We start from the raw sequence: 25,944 nt of genomic DNA, 5'->3' as shown, positions 1-25,944 counted from the left end.
TTTGGCGATTGCCAGGAGAACGGTACTTGCCTGACTGCATTGTGCCAAGTGTAAAGTTTGGTGGATTGTTTGGTGGATTATGGTGTGGGGTTGTTTTTCTGGGGTTGGGCTTGGCCCCTTAGTTCCAGTGAAAGGAACTCTTAATGCTTCAGCATACCAAGACATTTTGGACAATTTCATGCTCCCAACTTTGTGGGAACAGTTTGGGGATGGTCCCTTCCTGTTCCAACATGACTGCGCACCAGTGCACAAAGCAAGGTCCATAAAGACATGGATGAGTGAGTTTGGTGTGGAGGAACTTGACTGGCCTGCACAGAGTCCTGACCTCAACCCGATAGAACACCTTTGGGATGAATTACAGTGGAAACTGTAATCCATCATCAGTGCCTGACCTCACAAATGCGCTTCTAGAAGAATGGTAAAAAATTCCCATAAACACTCCTAAACCTTGTGGAAAGCCTTCCCAGAAGAGTTGAAGCTGTTGTAGCTGTAAAGGGTGGGCCTTACAGAACCTTAAGAATGGGATGTCATTAAAGTTCATGTGCATGTAAAGGCAGGCATCCCAAAACTGTTGGCAATAGTGTATGAAAGACAACAGTCTCTTGCAATTGTCACAGTCAAATAATGGATGCATCCGTTATCCTATTTAGTTCAGGAAAACACTTTATACAAAACCTGAACTTCTAGTTATTGTAGGTCCAGAATTCCAGATCCAATTAAAAACAGAAGTGGGACTTGAATGGAAGTCAATTACTGGCTTTTAAATGGGTCATACAAATAATACAATGAAGAAACCCTGACCTTGTTTCATGAATTTCAGGTGAGGACATCTAGATTTAAAAGAATAAATGGGTGGTTATGAAACATTTGAGATTTAATTAATAATGAATTAAACAAATTCACATGAAAAAGATATGGAAAAAAAATCAAGTCTGAGCAAGCATATTAGACATTACTTTAGACCCACTAATGAACATGAAGAATGATTCTATATGGCTTCTTAAAAAAAGGTCAATGGAACAAGCCTGGGGGGGAGATTAGGTGTCAGAGGAACACAGCATGGTTGCTGCCTGACTGTGTCTCCAGCTGACACACACATTCGACCTGAATGCTATCGGGTCGGAAATGATAGCAGTAAAGGTAGTGCAACAGAACAAGGACAAATGGCTGTGTGCTGCAGGAAGAAGAAGCAGGGGGTTTAATCTAGAAGTGTTTATATTGTTATGAACAGATGGCACACGTGGCTAATGGCCAGAAAGAACAACCAAACACAGACTGAGGTAGAGGGTCACATTCCTTCACATAAATTAGTATATGTAATTATAGGATGGCTTGGCGGTGTTATGGTTATAATAGATAATGAGTGAAGAGAATGTGATGTTAGTGCTGCCATAATTAGAATAGAGGCAAATGCTGCCATTTCAAGCAAACAAAAATTTCATCCGTACCATATGCAAAGCAACAGCAGACCAGTCAAAGGAAAAGCAGTGGTGTCCAGATGTCTGAGACTACACTGAAAATCGCTTTTTCAAGATCAAATTTAAAACAAAGTTTAAGAATTTTAAAAAAATTTAAACATGAATAAGAGAGAGAAAAAAAGTAGTTTTGCTCTATTTCTAGGTCAGTTCACCAAGTTCACCAAGATTTGTAACATTGATCATGTGAACCTCTTTGAACAAAAGGTCAGATGTTCTTGCTTCCATTATAGAACAAGAGGCACTTTGGATCACTTTTACCTGATGATCATGCAGCTTGAAAGCTGCTATTAAAGCAAATGCCAAAGAAAATTCAGACTTTTTTTCAAATCAGTATGTAGATTTTAAATAAAGTAGTATTAAATGTTAAAAATCAAAATAGATTTAGCAAATTTTGGGTATATATACAGTATATATATAGCATCATAATCGCACAGAATTAGTTTACACTGTTAGATCAGTTCCCCACGTCAGAAATGATGCCAGATGCCGGATCTTTTCCAAAGATATTAATTTTTTCTGGTTTCCAAAACCAGTAAAACCTGTTAACAAAAAGTCTTATCTGGAATCCCAAAACTCTAATAACAGTCTTCTATCAGCCTGAGAGTTTGACTGAGAAAGCCAGAGAAGAGCAGAAGCTGGAGACAAAGTGATGATGATAATAAAGAGTTTGTTTAATAATCTTAGTTGCGTACGTGCTCCGACTTCGTCTGACCAGTACAAATCCAATAAGTGTTATTATTCCAAGGGAAAAACAATGGAAAATTACTGCTTCACAACATCGTCCTGTGACGATGGTTTAAGTCTTACCTCTCAGGTAGGTCCTTCAGGTTGTCGTGGAGAGGTGAGGTATCGAAGTCGCAACATCTAGCTACTGGGGTGCCTCAGGGCTCAGTGCTTGGACCCCTTCTTTTCTCCATCTACACATCACTAGGATCTGTCATTCAGAAACATAGCTTTTCCTATCACTGCTATGCTGATGACACATAACTCATTCGCATCTCAGCCTGCCTGACAGACATTTCTTGCTGGATAAAGGACCACCACCTTCAACGCAACCTTGCGAAGACAGAACTGCTTGTGGTCTCAGCCAAACCAACACTTCATCACAACATCTCCGTTCAGCAAGGTTCATCAACCAGAACTCCATCCAGGACAGCCAGAAACCTTGGAGTTGTGATTTAAGATCAGGTAAACTTCACAGACCACATTGCTAGAACTGCCCGGTCCTGCATATTTGCCTTACACAATAGGAGGATCAGGCCCTGCTATACAACTCCTTGTCCAACCTCTTGTTCTATCCAGGCTGAAATGTTGTAATACTCTCTTGGCATGCCTTCCAGCATGCACTGTCAAACCTCTGCAACTGATCCAGAATGCTGCAGTAAGAGCGCTCTTTAACGAGCCGAAGAGATTGCACGTCACCTCTCCTCATAAAATTGCACTGGTTGCCAATTGCCACTCACATTAAATTCAAGGCACTGCTGTTTGCAAACAAAACAACCACTGGCTCTGTACCTTTATACGTAAACTCACTGCTTCAGACCTATGTACCCTCCAGAAGCTTGCGTTCTGCAAGTGAATGATGCCTTGTGGTGCCATCCCAAAGAGGCACAAAATCACTTTCACGGACCTTTACCTTGAATGTTGCAAGCTGGTGGAATGACCTGCGTAACTCAACCCGAGCTGCTGAGTCTTTAGCCATGTTCAAGAAACTGCTAAAGACGCTAATACGAATACTATAATATTAATACTAACACTTACTATCACATCCCGCAGTTTCACAAGCCTAATCCCAGACTAAAATGCATGTTTGAGCGGTGTTAACTGAACGCAATTTGCACTGATATATCTTAAAATGTGTCAGTGCCATTGTTTTGTCTCAAGATGCACACCAATAATATTTTTTAAGGTACGTTTATAAAAGCCACTTAAATGCCCTATATTGAACTACGGCCTAATCCTGGTTTACTGTAAGCCCTGTCTGTGAAACCGGGTCTATATCTATTTAAAAACAAAACCTTGCTACATGTACTGTGCAAGAAAAACTGGGACTAGTCACAGCACTTGCATATTGTTGCCATATTGTTGGTTTGATTGCTTCTATTGCTTTCCTCATTTGTAAGTCACTTTGGATAAAAGCGTCTGCTAAATGATTAAATGTAAATGTCGTTGAAACCCTTGAAAAGGAGACAATCTCGTAGTTGTGAAGACAAACATCCCTTAAACAACACAATCATAAGATTAAACAACAATAGAAAAGAAATAAGTAATATAAAATATAAAAACATAAAATGACAAAACGAATAGTAATAATAAAATGATTAAATTATAATTTATGTAAATCAAATAATAATAATAATAATAATAATAATAATAATCAAATAATGATAATAATCAAATAAAACACAGATGTGTGGTTACTCTTTTAAAGTAACACACACTCACACACACACAGGTTGCTATTAAGAATCCTTAGATCATTCAACACACTGTGAAAAATGTCAATGATGTAAAAAAAATTATGCAAGAAAATGAAATGTATCTAAAAATAAATTAAACAATTAAAAAAAGGCTGTGAAATGTGGTAAATTCTGCACAATAAAATAAGTTACAAAAATGTTTAAATAACAGATACCAGATAACACTACAAGTCAAAAGTGTAAACACACGTCTAATTTTTGTTCTTTTTTGTCATTATATAAATGTATATTTATATTATATAAAGATATATATATATAAAGAATGAGCAGATGTGTCCAGACTTTTGGCTGATACTGTACCCGAAACCATAAATAGAAACAAATACCCACAGGAACTATTTAAAATTATTACTAACAAATGTCAGAGAAATGCTGGAGGCTCAAAACACCCAATCTAGGAAGAAATACTGTTTGGATGGAACAGATTACCCCTGTGGTGAAAGAGCACCAGCAAATACAAATCTCAGTGGGAGGACACATGGCTAAGCAAAGATAACACTTCTGAAAATGACAATCTAAAGCAGATGGGAAAAATGCTAATACATCTCTAATGTGTCCTAAGTGCAGGGAGTTCCAATTAGAAAAACTACCCTGCCAGCTAGTATGAATAGCTCAGGAAAAGTGGTTTATAAAAAGCTCTGATTGAGTATTTCTAATTAACAAAATGCTATTTCAAATATCCTCTTAAAGGTGTCCTTCATCATATGCAAGTGCCTAAACTGAGATCAATAAAAACAAATAATATTCAGGTGGTATTATGACAGGCAAGACAGGAAGATATTATGCGGGAACACATGGGGGTCTCTAGTCAATATTGTATTCTTATTTATTCATTTTGTTTTTTGTGGAAAATGTATTTAGTCTTTCATAAAGTCTTAGCTTATTGTAATAGGCGGCTAGAAAAGAAAGTAAAAACAAATTGATTTTATTTTTAGTCTGAAATTGTTTCGAGCAGACTGTGAGCTCATTAAATGTGAAACTTTCTGCAAAATCTTGCAGCTAAATGACATGAAAGATGTTTTCGTCAATAAAAACACTGTCTAGTGCGTGACCTGCGAGGGAATGTCAAGGTAAATACATTACAAAAGGGCAGTAAACACATGACTGGCTTACAAAGAGCGAGAAGCTTCAACATGCAGAATAGTGCATGTTAAAAACCAGTAAAAAAGGATGAGTAAGGCAACTGTGTGTGTCTTTGGGCCAGCTGACTGCATGTCATTTTAGGGCACAAAGAGCATCCGTCATCTATGCTGTCAGAGACTGATGGATAAGCCATGCTGAGATGCTCAAACAACATTCATCTCTCAGAGGTGAACTAGGTCAGTGATGACGTTTGGAAAGTTGCTGAGGTTTCCTTAAGAAAATGTAACCCTCTTGCTTTGTGGTGATGGTATTGTGACAGTCAAATACACTTCACATAGTGCTGTCTGACCCTAAACTGTTTGGGTTGGAGACTATTAGATACTCCATTCTGTCATCTGACCCTTTTCCTTCTGTACAGGCTTCAACCTCACAGGCATAAGATTTATATAGAGCTAAAACATCATCATATTAAATGTATTAAAACAACTGAATCAGTCATGTACTGTGCAGCTGCCAACCACACCCACAACTTATTCAGCAAGATGAGTTGTGTATTTTTTTTAAAAGGGTTATAACTCACCGAGGTGATCCAAATGGCTCTGTTCCAAAACCTGGCTGAAACAGGAGATTGATTCCTCCAATTCTGATAGTGTGGTGTTAAATGACCTTAAAATGTTATCTACACTCTTAAAAATAAAGGTTCCAAAAAGGGTTATTTACAGCAACGCCATAGAAGAACCTTCTGTTTTTTTTGTTTTGTTTTTTACTTTCAGTGAAAAGTTCTTAAAAGAACCATTTTCCCCACTATAAATAACCTTTTGTGCAATTGAAACATGGAACCAGATGCCAATTAAGATATCAGCTCACTAAGTTTTAGAAGATGGCACCTAAACATCTAAACTACACTGTAAAAACGTTCAAATGTTCAAAAAACATTTATTTATTGGAGTATGTTTTTTCAAGAATATACCATTTCAGACTTGCTACTTCACATTAAACTCAATGTTAATCCTTATGTAATTATTTGTGAATTTTACAAGCAATTTCGGAGTGAAAATTGCTTCAAAGAAAATCCTACACCACTTTTTTTTCCCCAGTAGCCTACTCATTATATCATTGGGATGTTTGTTCCTAAAATTGCTGAAACAATATGAATGATTTACGAGATAATTAAAACATTCAACATTTTCATTAACAACCCAACAGAAATGATAACCTAAATTGTGTACATAGTAAATCATTCATGTCCTAAATGTGATAACAGATAAGCATCTCCTAGATTTATTTAAGTTAATATCCTGCTAATGCCTCCAGATACCTTCACATCTTCGAGATTTATTGGAGTTAAAATTTGCTAATGGGCTTTTTATATAACATGTAATCAAACAATGGTACATGAAATTCTGGAAGAAGGATGTAATAGATTTTTTTTATATACAGTATATAGTTTTGCAGTGTCGAGGGAAACAGTGAATCTGATTGCTAGCCTACGGTGGCCCAGTAGTGCACAACACAACAACATTTTAAAAGCAAATATAAATTTGTTTTACTTAAAACATTTTTAAACAAATTTTTCACATTTAAAAACAGACATGTTCAAATTCCAAAGCTTGATTGTATTGGTAAAAGTAATTACATTAATACAATGTAATACAATTTATATTTCAGCCACATGGTGGAATTGGCAGACGTTCCCTTAGGCATCATGCACCGTGGTAGTGGGTCAAAGCATTCTCCAGTATAAATATGCAGCTATAATGCATGTAGGTGATTTTGAATTAATATTTAATGTCGATATACAATGGTTACATACACTTAAACTGACCATAGTATTGATATCTTTGTAAGACTGCCGAATCTATAGAACAGTGGCAAGGAAAACTAACTTTACTGCACTCCAAGTGCCCCCTAGTGGTCGGGAGCATTTCCGTTGTGTTGTGGCTTTTTTGTTGTGTTGTGGCTTTGTTTTGTTGTGTTGTGAATTTATGTTTGCTTTTTAAATTTCGTTATGTGGTGCACTACTGGGCCACCATAGCCTGACAAGCCAGAACCAAATCAAGATGTTGGGTCTGGGAACACACCATTGGCAGGGCTCACAAGTTAAAGGGTTAGTTCACCCAAAAATGAAAATTCTGTCATTAATTACTTACCCTCATGTCGTTCGACACCCGTAAGACCTCTGTTCATCTTCAGAACACAAATGAAGATATTTTAGTTGAAATCTGATGGCTCCATTGGCACAATGCACGGTTCACTCTCAAGACCCTTAAAAGGTACTAAAGACGTCGTTACAAAGTCCATCTCACTACAGTGGTTCTACAATAACTTATGGAGTGACGAGAATAGTTTTTGTGCGCAAAAAAACCCTAAATAACGACTTATATAGTGATGACGATTTCAAAACACGGCATCATGAAGCTTCGAAGCGTTATGAATCAGTGAGTCGAATCATGATTCGAATCCCGTGTCAAACCGCCAAACTGCTGAAATTTGGCGATCAAAACTGCTGAATCGACTCACTGATTCAAAACGCTTCGAAGCTTCATGATGCATTGTTTTGAAATCGTCATCACTATATAAGTCGTTATTTAGGGTTTTTTTTGCGCACAAAAACTAATTCTAGTCACTCCATAAAGTTATTGTAGAACCACTGTAGTGAGATGGACTTTGTAACGACGTCTTTAGTACCTTTTAAGGGTCTTGAGAGTGAACCGTGCATTGTGCCAATGGAGCCATCAGATTTCAACTAAAATATCTTCATTTGTGTTCCGAAGATGAACGGAGGTCTTACGGGTGTCGAACGACATGAGGGTAAGTAATTAATGACAGAATTTTCATTTTTGGGTGAACTAACCCTTTAAACTACAAAAATCAAAACGTGATTTTGTAAGAATTGTAATCAGGCTCTGAACAGATTACCCGTTAAAAATTCTTTCAGCCAATAGAATCGCTCTGGGGTCCTAAGCGGACACTATTTCACAGTAGGAAACGATTTCTCATGAGACCGTCACAACTCATTGTGTTAAGCCCGCTCACCGAATCTATACACAATGTGATTGGCCTGACTAGAGTTTGGTTTTTCCAGCTCGCAAGCCAATGGAGAGTTGCTAGACGACCATGGCTGCAAATTGCATACTGCGTAGATTTTTAGGCTATCTGATTGCATATTTGATCCAAAATCCCTTGCGTTTTAAAGGACAAATCAGGACTTTGGCAAGGTTACATTGGTAAACCTCAAGGGTTTCATGAACAGTGATATGGGGATTTACTGCAAGGAAATAAACACTAACTTTAGGGTCATTTGTTTACATACAATCAATCAGAAATAGTGAATCGTTATGGAGCACTTGAGTGCTAAACTGCCTCATATTACCACGGACCACCGATTCAAAGTTTTCTTTAAAAAAAGAAACACAAACACAGACACTTTCACTTATCCTTTGGCTTGATAGATCCTCACTGAATTGAGGGTGCCATCTAGTCCCCGAACAGCAGGTCTTAAAGCTCACTGCAGCTTTCCAAACCTTCCCCAGTAATGAATCTGCTATTGATCTAGAGCTACAGAATCACATATGGCTAGACCTCGAGCCCCCTGGACTGGAAAACAATCATAACATCCACTCTCAGTGGCATGACTCCTCATGAAATCCCTAAAGGTTCAAAAAACATTTCTGCAAGGCATTGTTTTGTGCCTAGGACTGACACAAAACAAAGGTAAATAAAATCAAGGACCCAGAGATATTGATTTGTTGTTTGCTGAACATGTCCACAAAAGCTCATTCATATAGTAAATTGAATGCAACTTAAAAAACAACAAAGAAATCGAAAAGTCTAGGCAAGAAGGCGGAGTCCTTCTAATAGCATTTTTATTTTCTTGTGTTTCTACGATATACACGCTACTGCTGAAAGGCTTATCACAATGAAAAACTGATACATGTGGACAGAAATACACATTAGCCTACATGAAATATAACCTGCAAGCCCTTTTAACTTCAACGCACAGATGACAAAAATAAATTTTAAATGCATCTCATCATATCTTCTAATCATACAATTGATCAATCAGAGAAATCTTTAAAATACACCATATTTTTCACTTGACTTTGAATGACACTGTTCTACTTAACACTTACTATTAAAGGATTTTTTTTATTTGTATTGTAGAACAACAGAGAGATAGCAAACCAAATAATGCCCAATGCACAGTGTATTGGTGCTGAGGTACCAGGATCAGGCACTTGAGTATAGAACTCTGCCAAAAATGGGGCAAGTTTCCAATTATCAAGGCAGAGCTTATTTTGTAGTTTGTTTGTTTGTTTGGCAGTGATTATGTACTTGCTCTACTTGGTCATCGCTATAAAAAGAAGGAAAATAAAATATCCCATAAATCCAGCATTTAATATTCGGTTCTGAAACACCATTACATTAGCATACAAATTAATGAATCCATTCAAGAATAAATGTGATTTAAGCACCTGCAGAAAAACGGGAGCTTCTGCAGAGCTTGCCGTGAGGCACAAAGCGGCCACCACAGAGACGGCAGGACTTATGTAGGTCGACTGAAGGTACATGAATGGGAACACTAAATTGCATCACAGAACAATTGTCAACACATTCATTGTGTGAAACTCCACGAAAAACATTCGCTTTCAAATAATGCTGTAACTTGGGAACTGGGGTAAGATGTGTCAGTGGGTAATTGGTCTCGTCCTTAATTAAAAAAAACAAAAAAAACTGGGCCATATATTTAACTCTTTCCCCGCCAACTTTTTTTTTTTTTTTTTTTTTTTTTACGTTGCCAGCTACTGCCAGCATTTTAGATCATTTTCACAAAAATGTCATGGCCTCCTGAATATTTTGTTTGAATATCTGAGCCTCTGCTTAAAAAAAAAATAGCTTCATGCATTCCTTTTTTTTAATCAACACTTGAATGTGGGTGTAAGTTTCATAAAAAAATTGCCTCCTGATTAATTTGTTTGAATATCTGAGCCTCTGCTTAAAAAAAAATTAGCTTCATGCATTCTTTTTTTTAATCAACACTTGAATGTGGGTGTAAGTTTCATAAAAAAGCAAAATTTTGAAAAAAAAATAAAAATTTATTATTGATCAAAATGGAGTACACTCTAAAAAATTCTGGGTTAAAACCAACCCAAGTTGGTTTGAAAATGGACTAACCCAGCAATTGGGTTGTTTTAACCCAGCGAATGGGTTGTTTTAACCCAGCGGTTGGGTTAAATGTTTGCTTAAAACAACCCAATCGCTGGGTTAGTCCATTTTCAACCCAAATTGGGTTGTTTTTAACCCAGCATTTTTTAGAGTGTAGAAACATCGAAGAGTAGAGTCCATCAACATTCAGTAACGTTAGACAGTTTTGATTTATATGCAGGTATGGGGAGTAACCAAATACATGTAACTTAGTTACGTATTTAAAATACAAAATTTGAGTAACTGTATTTCATTAGTTACATTTTAGATGGGTGGTTATCAAATTACAGTGACATCCAAAAAATGTTAGATTACCAAAGCAATAACTTTGAATTGTAATATGATTTGTTTAAGATTTATCTTTAATATCTTTAAGATTTATATTTATCTTTAATTTAAACATTAATGTGAACTGTAATTGGCAATTAATGTAAACAGCTATGCAAAAGCAAACTCTGACCGTCTCTGACAGTCTGTGAAAGCATCCTAAGCTTTATTTTTGCTCATAAGTTTCATACCTCTTGCTGACACGGCCTCATGAAGCTTCGAAGCGTTATGAATCAATGAGTCGAATCAGCATTTTGGATCGCCAAATTTCATCCGAATCATGATTCGACTCACTGATTCATAACGCTTCGAAGCTTCATGAGGCCGTGTTTTGAAATCGTCATCACTATATAAGTCGTTATTTAGGGTTTTTTTGCGCACGAAAACTATTCTCGCCGATTCATAAAGTTATTTTAGAACCACTGTAGTGAGATGGACTTTGTAACGACGTCTTTAGTACCTTTTAAGGGTCTTGAGAGTGAACCGTGCATTGTGCCAATGGAGGCCTTTCAGAGCCATCAGATTTCAACTAAAATATCTTCATTTGTGTTCCGAAGATCAACGGAGGTCTTACGGGTGTCGAACGACATGAGGGTAAGTAATTAATGACAGAATTTTCATTTTTGGGTGAACTAACCCTTTAAGTAATGCTTTTATATTTTTTTCTGATGATGCATAAATAGCGCCCCCCCCCCCCCCCCCCACCGTATAACAGTGAAAACATGATTGAGTTAAAAGGGGAAAGAGTTAAAAAAGGACTTTTTTCATGTGCATCTCTCTGTATAATATTTATTTTAAAATTAATTAACCACTTAAATTCACATATGAAATAAAATGTTAAAAAATATATTTAAAAAAAGGTATATTTCATGCATGTTTGGCATTTGGTAAGATTTGGTTCCAACTGCACAAAAATACTATCATAATAAAATATTTAAATTAAAATGTTCCGAAAATTAAACGTTTTTATTTTTGGTGAAAATGTATATAATGTGCAGCAAAATAATACTTTGGAATTGGTTTGTGCATCAGCTAAACGTTTTCCTCATTTATGTTACGAAATTCACATTCATCATTGATGCATCATTTCAGCAAATGACACATCTTGCCCCACTATTCCTTATAAGGCTTGCTGTTGTGCCATCATCACTGTGCCAAACACATTCCCTCCTACACTGCATTAATTGATGCTAGAGAACAGTGCTGATTGTGTCAAAGTCCTTACTAATTTGGGAGCTACTTGGCAGAGACTTGAGGTACTCCAGATGCCTCCTGGCATCTTCCTGGTTATGCCGTACGTAATAGATGACATAAGCGATAACCATCGTGAACCAGCCAAACATGGTGACAAACATGGCCACATCGGTAGTCTTATGGTGGAAGTTACAAAAGTTTATGCCTGAATCCAAGACTTGGATGACAGGCTTGCCCGCATACTCTTCCTGAACAGAGGTGTGGCAGCTCACCTCGTTCACCGTCTCGGGGTCCAGCCTGAGCTCGCGCAAAACCTCCTGCAGGGTGCACTCACAGTGCCACGGGTTGTTGGACAGGCTGATCTTGGCATGCAGCCGAGCGAAGGCTTCCTTGGGGACGCTTTGCATGTGATTGTGGGACAGGTCGAGCGCCTGCAAGCTCTCCGCGACACCTTGAAAAGCCCCAGCGTCCACGGTTTCAATAGCATTCCGTGACAAGTCCAACTCTTGGAGCCAGGGAAGGTTTTTAAAAGCCTGGTTTGGGATTTTGGTTATGTGGTTGGAGGACAGCTGAAGTGACACAGTATCGTGCGGAAGGTTGGGGGGAATCTCCTCAAGGTTGCGAGAGGAACACTGTACTACTGTCAAGCCATTCCTCTCGGAGCAGTGGCAGCTCTTGGGACAGGCAAAACCCATCACGCTCAAACAAATCACGGCTAAAAGTAATCTCAAGATAAGGGGATAGCCATGAGGGATGAAGACTTTCTTTGACACATGAGCCCCTCCAGGGTAAGTCATGTCCAGCTACTTACTTTCTGAATGCTCTACAGTTCAAGGGCAGTCATTGTTAATCCATGTCATATTGGAAAATTAATGAATAAACATTACAGGTGACGGTGTCATTCCAACAGCAGCAGTTTTTCCTTATTAACACCCTCAGAGCATATGTAGAGTAGTGATTTTATTTTTCAGGTGTTTGAAGCCATTGTGAGCGTCCTGGAGAGAGTCCAAACGAGTTCATCAACATCTAAAAAAGGCAATTAAACATTTGAGAGGAAAAGGTTCTACAGCCAAGTTTCAATTAGAAACCGAAAGCATGTGAAGAAGGCTCCATTCACTTAACATCCCTCCTGCCAAGTCTGGAAACTGCAAGAACAAAAGGAGAACACAGGAATCACCCACACAAACAATTTTGTGGATTAACAAAGAAACAAATTAATTTTTGATCAATTTAAAGATTAATTAAAGATTGATTGAAAGATATATTTTTTTATTTATGTTATTTTCTCACCCTCATTTCATTACAGACCTGTATGACTTTCTTTTTGAAATGAAACATTTTTCAAAATATATTCTTTAATGTTCCTCAGAAAAAAGGGAGTCATAGAGGTTTGGAATAACATGAAGGTGCGTATATGATAAACACATTTTTATTTTGACGTGAACCATCCCTTTAAGATATGCTTTGTAACATGCAAAGCAACATCAGAGTGCTCTAACCTGAAATGGCTTCAACCATGACAAAACAAATGTAGATAAGTCTCATACTCTTGCAGACGAATACATTTGTTATTCTGCATATAATCTAATAATATTAAAAAGGGCTTTATAAGAATATTAGAATATTATTAATGCTATTAGAAACTCTAATGATGGGAGAAAAAAAAATCAAGCTCCTTTACACATAAAAAGTTCACTCAAAACTAAAAATATTGTGATTTAATTACCATCATTTCATTCCAAACCTGCATATTCCCCATAAGTGAAATCCAAAAGATGCATATTATCCCAGTTGTTGTTTTTTAACACAAGGAAAGTGAACACTGCTAAATACTGACATAATCCAAATAGAATAAATTAGTTTCTCAGAAGTATCATAAAATGCCCATATGACAACTTTATTTCAAGTCTTTTGAAAATCTATGATTCAATTAGAGTCTGTTCATCAAACAAAGCTTGGAGCAGCTTTGACATTCCTCATTGTGTGTCATGGAAGAATGAAAATAATGCAGTGTCAGAACAAAATGAGGGTGAGGAAAACTTAATTCTAGAACAGATCATATGAACACTGTGCCGATCAATCAGATCATGACTGACCTTTGATGAGCCAGTCTAAACGGATAGCTTACACTTCAGGGCTTTTCACACTGCACTTAAAGGATTAGTTCAATTCAAAATGAAAATGTCCTGATATTTTACTCATCCCCATCTCATCCAAGATGTCCATGTCTTTCTTTCTTCAGTTGAAAAGAAATTACGTTTTTTGAGGAAAACATTCCGGGATTTTTCTCCACATCATACGCTTACATGGCAACCAAAATGTTGAAAGGGTTAGTTCACCCAAAAATGAAAATTCTGTCATTAATTACTTACCCTCATGTCGTTCGACACCCGTAAGACCTCCGTTGATCTTCGGAACACAAATGAAGATATTTTAGTTGAAATCTGATGGCTCTGAAAGGCCTCCATTGGCACAATGCACGGTTCACTCTCAAGACCCTTAAAAAGGTACTAAAGACGTCGTTACAAAGTCCATCTCACTACAGTTGTTCTACAATAACTTTATGGAGTGACGAGAATAGTCTTTGTGTGCAAAAAAAACCTAAATAACGACTTATATAGTGATGACGATTTCAAAACACGGGATCATGAAGCTTCGAAGCGTTATGAATCAGTGAGTCGAATCATGATTCGGATCGCGTGTCAAACCGCCAAACTGCTGAATCGACTCACTGATTCATAACGCTTCGAAGCTTCATGATGCCGTGTTTTGAAATCGTCATCACTATATAAGTCGTTATTTAGGGTTTTTTTGCGCACAAAAACTATTCTCGTCACTCCATAAAGTTATTGTAGAACCACTGTAGTGAGATGGACTTTGTAACGACGTCTCAGATTTCAGATTTCAACTAAAATATCTTCATTTGTGTTCCAAAGATCAACGGAGGTCTTACGGGTGTCGAACGACATGAGGTTAAGTAATTATTGACAGAATTTTCATTTTTGGGTGAACTAACCCTTGAAGGTCCGAATCAATGCAGTTTCGAAGGGCTTCAGAGGCTCTGCACGTTCCCAGACGAGGAATATGGTTTTATCAAGCGAAACGATCTGTCATTTAAATTTTTTTATAAAAATGAAAATACTTTTTAACCTAAATTGCTCATCTTGCGCTGCTCTGCTACGTGCCAAGGATTGTGTAATCACGTCGGAAAGGTCACGCAAGACGTAGGCAGAAGTACCGCCCTGTGTTTACAAAGCGCTTGTGCAAAGACTAATACAAACGCTCTTTAGCAAAAAAAAAAGGTAAAACAACAATGTCGGACGATTTTGAGGTTGAAGATGGAGTGTTTTTTGGTAAAGGGCGTTTGTATTAGTCCTCGCACGTTCACTTGGGGCGGTACTCCCACCTTCGTCTAGCGTGATGTTTCCGACGGGATTGCGCAATCCATGTCAAGTCGCAGAACAGCGCAAGATGAGCAATTTAGGTTAAAAAGTATATACCTTTTTTTTTTTTTAAATGACCGATCGTTTAGCTAGATAAGACCCTATTCCTCGTCTAGGATCACGCAGAGCCTCTGAAGCCCTTTGAAACTACATTGATTTGGACATTGATGTGGAGAAAAATCCTGGAATGTTTTCCTCAAAAAACTTACATTTCTTTTCGACTGAAGAAAGAAAGACATGAACATCTTGGATGAGATGGAGGTGAGTAAATTATCAGGAAATTTTAATTTTGAAGTGAACTAATCCTTTAACCCTAGGCTATATCATCGTACTAAACCCCTCTTTTAACCCTGGGTAAAGGAACGTTTCACACCTGTATGAGCCAAACTTGTACAGTGTGAAACGATGCCGTGTTAGAATGTTATGAGTCTAGATGCTTAGCAATTGACAGCCTCATATTGACACACTTTGGACAGTCACAGAAACACTGTGCGTTGTTTAAACAGTAGTTTCAGCGTTAAGGAGAACATTTTCAAACTGTGACAGAAAACGTGACAATTAGAGTGAAAAAGAGACTGCTTAATTCTTACCTTTAGTCCGAAAAGTCCATTCAGGATAAACTTGATAGTACAGTCTGCAATATATAATATGAGGGTGTGCAATTTTAGAGTATTGTGTAAACATATTGTGTACAGTATTCACCAATCAGTGACACCCCAAATATGCAAATAAGGATGTTAACCCAGGGTTTAGGAATGTACAATGTGAAACGTCGGCTTATGAATACCCAGGATATTGCCATCCCCAGGTAAATTATGAGCTGTGTGAAATATGACTGAAGATAACCCAGGACTCCATTTACCTGGGGTTTAGAATGACTATTTCAAGTAGTTTATGAACCATTTCAAGTGTGAAAAGCCCTTTTGTCAAATCCCCCTCTGCTGAGACAGCAACTCATTTTACAATTGGCCGTAAGGCAGAAAATATTAATACGTTGAACAAATGCTGCAGTGAAGTGACTTCCAGTAAAACTTTGTCACAGGCAGCACTCGAGACATGTGGAATGCATCATTTTGAAAATGTCGAAATAAAAGATTAATTCACTGGCAGTGTACAGTGAGCAATAAGCAACACAGCTCAGGATTGATTGCTGTATCAGCAGCAGCAGTTAATTGTGATAGATGCCAAAACCACAAGCCACGTTTAGAATCCAATAGGATGTAAGTACATTGCTCATCTATAAAGGTGTTGCGAAAAATTGTGATACACCCCTAGCAAGCACATCAGTTACAGTTAGGTAAAGTCACCTTAAACCGTTAAAAACATCCTAAAAAACCATAGCTACATAGTACATACTACAATTGAAAAATAATGTAACCAAACTGCAACGCTGTGCCTGAATACATTTGTCTGCTTCTTTAAACACGTGAAATTAAATATCAAACGTGTCAATAATAGGCAATGTAACTACCAAACGTTTTTCAGCTGTATTGTCAATGGAGAAGACTTTTTGAATGAGTGCACGAGACACTGTTTTCCAAGCGGGAAAAAAAAGGTCAAAGTGACTAAAGCTAGAGCAGCGCGAGCGGGAAGTCTGACAGGAGGTGGATTTTCTGAGGTAAGACACTTTTACCTCAAAACAAAAATGATATCGAAATATTCTAAAAAAGGAAATGAAAATAACACATGAGAGCAATGTAACAATGCAGACTACATGCAAGATGGAATATAAAAACAATACAACTGGAAGTATGCCGACTGTTTACGGTCTCGACTTGCATGAATCATAGATTTTATAGTTTGAGAGCGAACTAGTGACAACGCTGGAGTATCACTATCTCAATCGCTGTCTTTCCCACATGTAAAGACGTAGGCTATGCTGTTGGCAAACACTTTACGTTGAAAAATGTACCTGCCAAAACATGACTACGGCAGTAGCCTGACTGGACTTGGTAAGCTTCTACTGCTAACAGGCTGAATACGAGAAGAAACGCTGAAAGAGTCATCGTATTTAGACCATAATAGCGTGGGAAATTAAGTCATTTGCAAACAAAACTGAACATGTGCTTATAATGAGCCTTGTCTACTCAAAGTCCATATTTCACGCTTGAAAACATCAAGTTATTATACACATATTGCACCTAACGTTACCGTTATTACAATAAACATCAGACTAGGGAATAGCATACACGTCAACCTTAATTAATGTTCTTCAAATGGTAAACTACAAAATGAAAATATTACTGCAATACTATGACAAAAACAGTACACGAGCATATAAAGACAAGACAAACCTTTCCAGAACGAATTACAAAATGATTACATTTATAGGCGTTTGCATTGGAAAAAGACTAGAAAGTTGGCGTTTTAACATAAATTGTATGCATTCTCATGACTTACCATACTTGTTGATACTTTGGTGGATCAGACGCCTTTGTAGTGAGTGTAAAAAGTGAGGAGCACACAGCAGCTATAAGACAGCAGACTGGTGCTGATTGGATGGTGAGCCCTGTTTGCTGTGCCGGAGGCTGATGGTGCGCTCGCCCCTCCCGCTTCTGACGGACTAGTGGTGGGGATTCTGATTCATTTCAGTGATTCGAATCTCTGAATCACTTCACCAAAAAGATTCAGTAGTTCTTTTCTGCAGGTTACATCAGTAGTGGAGACAAGTGTCGTTTTGTTTTAGAAGAGCGATTCTCTCATAAAATATTACGCTTTTCATGGGAAATATTATACAAGCACAGCTAAAGTATAAAAATAAGATGTCCTTAACTGACATATTTATATAATAATTTAATTCCTGCACCGCTTTGCTTCCTAATATTGAGCGCCACGGCAACATAAATCATGTTTTACCTGAGTAGTGGAAGTGAGTTTGAAGTCTGTATTGAATAGGCATATTATTCAATACAATATTGACGGCAAAATAATAGCCAAACGTCTTTCTGTTGAGTTGTCCTTGAGCCTCAAAATGCACAGATAAACATAGGCCTAACGATTCTGATTCACAAACAAATCTTCTGAGAAGTTTGAGCGGTGATGAAATTACAAACCCTTCACAAAACTGCTTCGTAGTGCGTTTCAAACCCAAAAATGAAAATAATGTAATTTATTACTCACACTCATGCCGTTCGACACCCCTCCGTTCATCTTCGGAACACAAATTAAGATGTTGTTGAAATCCGATGGCTCAGTGAGGCTTGGGCATAGCCAGCAATGACATTTCCTCTCTCAAGATCCATGAATGTACTAAAAACATATTTAAATCAGTTCATGTGAGTACAGTGGTTCAATATTAATATTATAAAGCGACGAGAATATTTTTGAATCATGATTCGGATCGCGTGTCAAACCGTCAAACTGCTGAAATCACGTGACTTTGGCGATCCGAACCGCTGATTCGATACGCTGATTCATAGCGCTCCGAAGCTTCATATAATGTGTCGTTAAAGACATGTATTTGCAACAGTTTTTATTTTATGAAAATATATGAAGGAGTAGGCTACATATGGTGAGGTATGACCTCATGAAAGCTAGGTTTTATTGTGCAAACCAGTGACCAGAGGATGCTACGGTTCATAAATCATGTTTTTTTTTATTTGCAGATATTGGCATACTGTGTATTTGCAGGGCCGGCCCTGACCAATTTGCTGCCCTAGGCAAGATTTTACTTGGTGCCCCTTGTATCAAGGTTTAGCACTACACGTTTTCAGTCTAAGTTGTGGAAACACTCGCACTGTTTTATTTTTGTAATGAATTGATGTTTTATTTTTATTGTTGTTGTTTTATATGATGTCCAGTCCATTCTACCCCGTCATTATGTTCATGATATTATTATTATTTTTTATTTTTTAAAGGCTGATGATAGTAAAACTGTACAAAAATTGCACCTATGCCACATTACAGCCTAAAAACAAAGAGCAAGAGTGCATCTAACATTCATGCACAAACTATTCATTGAGAACTAGCAAAAGTGTTTGTTTTCCAGTAAATGGCAGCAATCTTCCACTAAACTATGAGCATTCATGTTTTCACCAGGAATTAAACTGAGAAATTTTGATATTTAATGTGAATTTTACATAAAATGCTGCTATTTTAAATACAGGGAGTGCAGAATTATTAGGCATGTTGATTTTCTAATCATATTTTTTTTCCAGGCACATTTGACCAATTCCAAACCACAGTAATCCTAATAACTACTATTGATTTAGTATTTAATAATGTATAAGTGATGTATAATTGTTCATGAAGGCTGGAAATGAAAATCACCTTATATTCAGGTGTGCAGAATTATTAGGCATGTTTTCTTTTACAGATAAATTGAGCCAAAAAAGAGATTTAACTCAGACTGAAAAGTCAAAAAGTATTAAATGCCCATGAGAAGGATGCAATACTAATGCAATACTAGACATTGCAGTTAAGGCATGACCATTGGACAGTGAAATGCTTGTTGGGTCAGCAGGATCTGACAAAAACAGGTGGTGAAGAAAAGACACCTGTTAACTGCAAAAGAATTAAGAATTAAGGTGAAGAATTAAGGGTGAAACCATCAGGAACCCTTTAGTCTCCAGCGCCACCATTTTCCAGAGCTGCAACCTACCTGGAGTCTCCAGAAGTGCAAGGTGTCAGGATCTCAGAGACTTCAGTTAGGTAAAGAATCCTAAAAAATGACCCCCACTAGATAAGAATCACAAGCTGAAGTGTTGTAAAATACACAAAGAAGGTTTTTTTATAGGCTTTATGGACAGATAGGTTGAGAGTGACTCTTGAAGGACCAGCACCACATCCTCTAGTACCACTGTTTGAAGAATTCATCTTCCAGAATCTGGCAGTACGTTTTGGGAGTTCATTTTTAGTCCATCTCTGCAAAACGGACTTCAGGATGGACTAAAATGAACTCCCAAAACGTACTGCCAGATTCTGGAAGATGAATTCTTCAAACAGTGGTACTAGAGGATGTGGTGCTGGTCCTTCAAGAGTCACTCTCAACCTATCTGTCCATAAAGCCTATAAAAAAACCTTCTTCATGTATTTTACAACACTTCAGCTTATGATTCTTATTTAGTGGGGGTCATTTTTTAGGATTCTTTACCTAACTGAAGTCTCTGAGATCCTGACACCTTGCACTTCTGGAGACTCCAGGTAGGTTGCAGCTCTGGAAAATGGTGGCGCTGGAGACTAAAGGGTTCCTGATGGTTTCACCCTTAATTCTTCACCTTAATTCTTAATTATTTTGCAGTTAACAGGTGTCTTTTCTTCACCACATGTTTTTGTCTGACCCTGCTGACCCAACGAGCATTTCACTGTCCAATGGTCATGCCTTAACTGCAATGTCTAGTATTGCATTAGTATTGCATCCTTCTCATGGGCATTTAATACTTTTTGACTTTTCAGTCTGAGTTAAATCTCTTTTTTGGCTCAATTTATCTGTAAAAGAAAACATGCCTAATAATTCTGCACACCTGAATATAAGGTGTTTTTCATTTCCAGCCTTCATGAACAATTATATATCACTTATACATTATTAAATACTAAATCAATAGTAGTTATTAGGATTACTGTGGTTTGGAATTGGTCAAATGTGAAAAAAAAATATGATCAGAAAATCAACGTACCTAATAATTCTGCACTCCCTGTAAACCTGTATATAAATATCATTACTAATTTCGGCAAATACATTTTAAAATTTCTATACACCCCCTTAAAACTGCACAACTGCAGAGTAAAAACATTAGGCTATTCAAAAAAGTGATATTACATGCGTTTAATATTTTTATATTATTTATTTTTTACTAAATCACACTGGCTGTGGCCTCTGGAGAACCCAGAACAGCTGCTTGCATAAAGTTTAAAAATAACTGGAATTAATTAGCAAACATTAGTATTTTACTACTATGCAATTAAATAAACTGTTCATTAATTTGCCTACATCACTTTACTTCTGTCTTTACACTGCAAAAAATGCTCTTCTTATTTAGAATCTTTTTCTTGTTTCTAGTCTAAATATCTAAAAATTCTTAAATCAAGGTGCATTTACTAGATGAGTAAAATGACAGAAGATATTTTTCTTGTTTTCTTGAAAATAAAATCAAAATTAAGTGAGTTTTTGCTTAAAACAAGCAAAATTATCTGCCAATGGAGTGAGAAAAATAATCTTATTTCTGTTTGGGACAGAAACAAGATTTCAATCAGAAACAAGATTATTTTTCTCACTCCATTGGCAGATAATTTTGCTTGTTTTAAGCAAAAACTCACTTCATTTTGATTTTATTTTCAAGAAAACAAGAAAAATATCTTCTGTCATTTTACTTATCTAGTAAATGCACCTTGATTTAAGAATTTTTAGATATTTAGGCTAGAAACAAGACACAAATACTAAGTAAGAAGAGCAGTGTATCCCTTATCTTCCGTGCATCAGAGGGCTTCTGTCTTTTTTGACACTTCAATTCGGCCATCCGTCATAAATATTCAGGCAACTTTAACTGTGTCAACACCTGGCGCGAGCGGCCAAGCACCCTAAAAAATGAAAGCAATCCTGTCTGCGTTGGATGCGGCGAGAGGCGACGCAACACAACAAATTGATCGCACGTTATATTTCTGACGCACTTCAAGTAGCTCGGCGGGGGGAGATTGATGAGGCGGACCGGGAAGAGGCGGGGACTTATTTGCGTTTTTTTTGTTGCGCTTTAATTGGTAATATTTCAAATTAATAGTAATAAAATAGTATCGGTAATACATTTTGGCGCCCCTATGGATGAGTGGCGCCCCTAGCATTTGCCTATTCCGCCTATGCCACGGGCCGGCCCTGTGTATTTGTAACATGGAAAAATTCTGAATGTTCATCTGAGACATTGGAGATTGGAAGCGAGTGTTCTCTCTCAAGGTAGGCTACTATAGATTTCTTCATTGTATTTATTTACCTGACCTAAAGACTATACCAGTGTAAATACTTTCAAGAATACAGTTTAATCAATATGATAAAATATTAATAACATTTATTGCATGTTTTAGAATTTTTCTTGAATCACATTTATCCAGGCCGATATAAAACTCAACTGTAACTATACCTGGTTGTTGTTAAATGATTCAGAAACTAATCTACATCCCTCATCATAAACCTAGACTAGCCAGCATCTTCTTATTTTGGCAGGACTGCAGAATATAAAATGACTCAACATAATGAGTAGTCTGTCAGTGACAGCTGACAGGTCAGACCATCACTGCACAGGATGGGAAACCTACTTGTCAAAACCTTGCTTATGTGACATATACGCACAAGTCTTATAATACTGGGTGCACGGCTTTATGTAAAATGAAGATAAAAATTATTTAAAACTTGTCTGGAAGGCAAAAAATGATGTATCAATGTCCATAACGAGTTCATTTTTTTCTGGTTGAAACAATGTTTTATGTTAGCAGCAGAGCATGTCACATCATTTTTTTTTTTTTATTTGGAAAGCCTTATGGGTAACTGTTACATCATTTGTAGAATCCTATTAAATGTGGTAGCTCGGGGTTTCTTCCCTAAGGTAAAGATAAGAAAACTGCTCCCTTTTTAGTTTTGGCTTTTCTCAAACGTATACAATGAATCAAGTTTCAAACAGGGCTGTAGTCCTGAAGATAATTAAAAGTGTGAAATCAAAAGCGTTTAATTACTTACCACCACAGTGTTTGCTCCAACACCATCCACCAATTAATTCACATCACTTACAGGGTGTGATTTACATCAAGAGAACTTGCCTAGTGCAACTTATTACCTTAATTGCTTCAGTTGAATTATGGGTAATGTAGTTTAAATCCAACAAAAGTTTAAAAGAAATTGAGGATATTGTGAACAGAACGATCTCCTCAGAGAGAGTTAATCACAACTGAAAATATGGAGATAATTGGGACATTAGAAGAAGTTAATAAAAAAAGAGTAATGTTCAAATCGTCACTGAGACCATACCTTGGTTTGAGAGCATAAGTTCAAAATGTTTCCCATTGGAGAGCCTCTACCCTTCTTTTATATTATTCTCACGGCTTTAATGACCTTCAGTGTGACTGGAGTTGGTCTGCGGGCAGTTTCAGAATGCTAGGGTTTGTTACTCTAATGACCCACAACCAAATATTTTCAAGTCACAACATCATCTTGTAACCAAGCAACACCTACACATCTTTTACCATTGGCCACAGATGAGAGAGGTTTTTTTTGGCATAATACTGTTTTTTTTTGTACATTTTGCTGATGGCAGACACTCACTGACCTCATTTGATTGTTTTGTGTTTTGTAAGCAGTTCGTGAACTCTTATTTCCCCAGCTGCTTATTGTACCTGGGGACACTATAGAGACACTATTTTTATCTGCCAGCCATTTATTACAATTGCGTTAGAGGACATTTCTTCTAATAGAAAGTAGTCTACTGGTGGGACAGATTCACCCTAGTGTATTTCAATGTAGATACTGTATTTTCATATATTTTTCTATAAATAATAAAAAGCACAAAAAATAGCTAGTACGGCTTGACGTGGAAATGGCACAAATAATAAAAGACTTAGAATTTGAATACAGACTTTGAATTTACATAAAGCAATACAGCTGCTAACACTTTTCATTCAGTCCTTCAAGCTGTGTGACCAGAAATCACTTTTATTTCAGTCTGCTGCAAAAAGTTGATCAGATAAATGCCTTTTTACGATGCCCAGAGCTCTAATAAACTTGTTCTCACCATGCAAGAGTATGAGTTGTAAAACAAAGCAAAAAAGCGCCAATAAGTGCACATAAAAAGAAGCCTTTTACAACCCCAATTCCAGAAAAGTTGGGACATTTTGGAAAAAAATTGCAATAAAATCAAGAATCTGTGATTTGTTAATTATCTTGAACCTTTATTTAACTCACAAAAGTACAACGTATAAACATGCAATGTTTTTACTGAACAACTTAATTGCATTTTGTAAATATAAACAAGTTTAGATTTTAATGGCTGCAACACACTCCAAAAAAGTTGGGACAGAGGCTAAATAAAAGTGAAAAGATTACAGAATATCCAGTTTTTGAAACAGTCCATAATTAGTAGGTGAGTGTATTCGTAGTGTAATTGTATTCAAGTATAAAAGGAGCATCCACCAAAGGCTCAGTCTTTGTAAGCAAAGATAGGTCATGGCTGATCACTTTGTGCCAAATTTCAAGAGTGAATTGTCAAACAATTGCAAAAAAAAATCACATTTCTCATTGCAAGATTGCAACGTGCGGTCTTTCACCATCTACCATACATACATAACACTGTGAAAAGATTCATGGAATCCAGAGAAATCTCAGTATGTGTAGGGCATGGCAGGAGACCTCTGTTGAATGTGCGTGACCTTGGCATTGCATGAGAAACAATGCAACTCAAATCTCTGTTACGCAAGGAGAAAGCTATACATCATTTCTACACAGAGACGCTGGCGAGTTCTCTGAGCCCGAGCTCATCTTAGATGATCCAAAACAAAAAAAAGTGGAAATGTGTGCTGTGGTCAGATGAGTCCACTTTTCGTGACGTTTTTGGAAAAAACGGACATTGTGTTCTCTCAGTCCCAAAGATGAAAGTGACCATCCAGACTTTCATCAGCGACAGGTGCAAAAGCACACATCAGTCATGGTATAATAGGGTGCAGTGCAAATGGTATGGGTGACTCACATATGTGTGAAGGTACCATTGACGTGGAGGCGTATGTGGTAGGGATTGTACAGATACATATACAGTACTGCCAATAAGATTACATCTTTCCTGGGAAGCAAGATGATGCCAGGCCTCATTTTGCACGTGCTACAACAGAGTGGTTTTGTAGACACCGTAGAGTGGAAGTGCTTGACTGGTCTGCCTGCAGTCCAGATCTGTCTCCTATTGAAAATGTATGGCACATCTTGAAAAGGTAGATTCCACATGCAAAACTGCATCGATTAGTGATTGAGAGTTCTCAATTCCCAAATGATTCAATTAAAAGGAAAGGTGATGTGACACAGACATGCCTCTGTCCCAACTTTTTTAGAGAGTGTTGCAGCCATCAAAATCAAAAATTGGTTTATATTTATAAAATACAATTAAGTTGGTCAGTGAAATTATTTTCTTTGGACATTTGTCAGTTAATTAAAGGTTAAAGAGAATGAACAAATCGCAGATTCTTGATTTTATTGCATTTTACAAAATGTCCCAACTTGGAAATGGGGTTGTAGAAATCGTCTCAGGTTACGTATGTAACCATGGTTCCCTGAGAGGCAGGGTGACGTCATATGATCATTATGGAAATGACTGTTCTTTAATTTATGCGTCGTCAGTAGATCACGCGCAAAACTTTCCACTCCCATTGGCGCTTTTATGGAATTGCGCTCTCACATTAATTTGCCCTGTTTAGTAAATCTGGCCCTAAATCTGCTCAACATGGAGTTTAACAAATAAAACCAGTGCAGACTTTTGTTCTACAGTGCTTTGTTTTGTTCTGGCAGGGTGACGCAGCGTCTCGTTCCCTCTCAGGGAACCATGGTTACATACGTAACCTGAGACGTTCCCTTTCAAGGGAACTCGCGCTGCGTCAAAACGCTTTGAGAACGCAATACCAACGCCGCCATAAGAGCATGTGACCGTATGTGTGAAATCAAAAGTGCACACTACTACGATAGCACCTGCACCCCAGGAGTGGTCAAAGCAGATTAGTTTCCCTTGGTCTGACGCCGAGGAGGACAAAGGCCAGCAGTACTATAGGTATTACAATGCT

At 37.3% G+C, this 25,944-nt stretch overlaps 2 protein-coding genes across 2 annotated transcripts in view; one reads left to right on the top strand and one right to left on the bottom strand.

Annotated features, from left to right (window-relative positions):
- The window catches only part of tfpia (tissue factor pathway inhibitor a), a 1,059,262-nt gene that overhangs the window by 251,882 nt on the left and 781,436 nt on the right, over nucleotides 1-25,944 (top strand). The window lies entirely within an intron of this gene.
- Nucleotides 11,764-12,564, bottom strand: lrrc3 (leucine rich repeat containing 3; the record flags this gene model as incomplete). The annotated part of the gene is made up of 1 exon (XM_079820710.1): nucleotides 11,764-12,564. One exon carries the CDS (start codon nucleotides 12,562-12,564, stop codon nucleotides 11,764-11,766), a length of 801 nt encoding a protein of 266 aa, XP_079676836.1.

The sequence above is a fragment of the Gobio gobio genome (assembly GCF_949357685.1).
Source record: "Gobio gobio genome assembly, chromosome: 7".
Classification (NCBI taxonomy): Eukaryota; Metazoa; Chordata; class Actinopteri; order Cypriniformes; family Gobionidae; genus Gobio; species Gobio gobio.
This window is presented reverse-complemented; position numbering and strand designations above follow the sequence as displayed.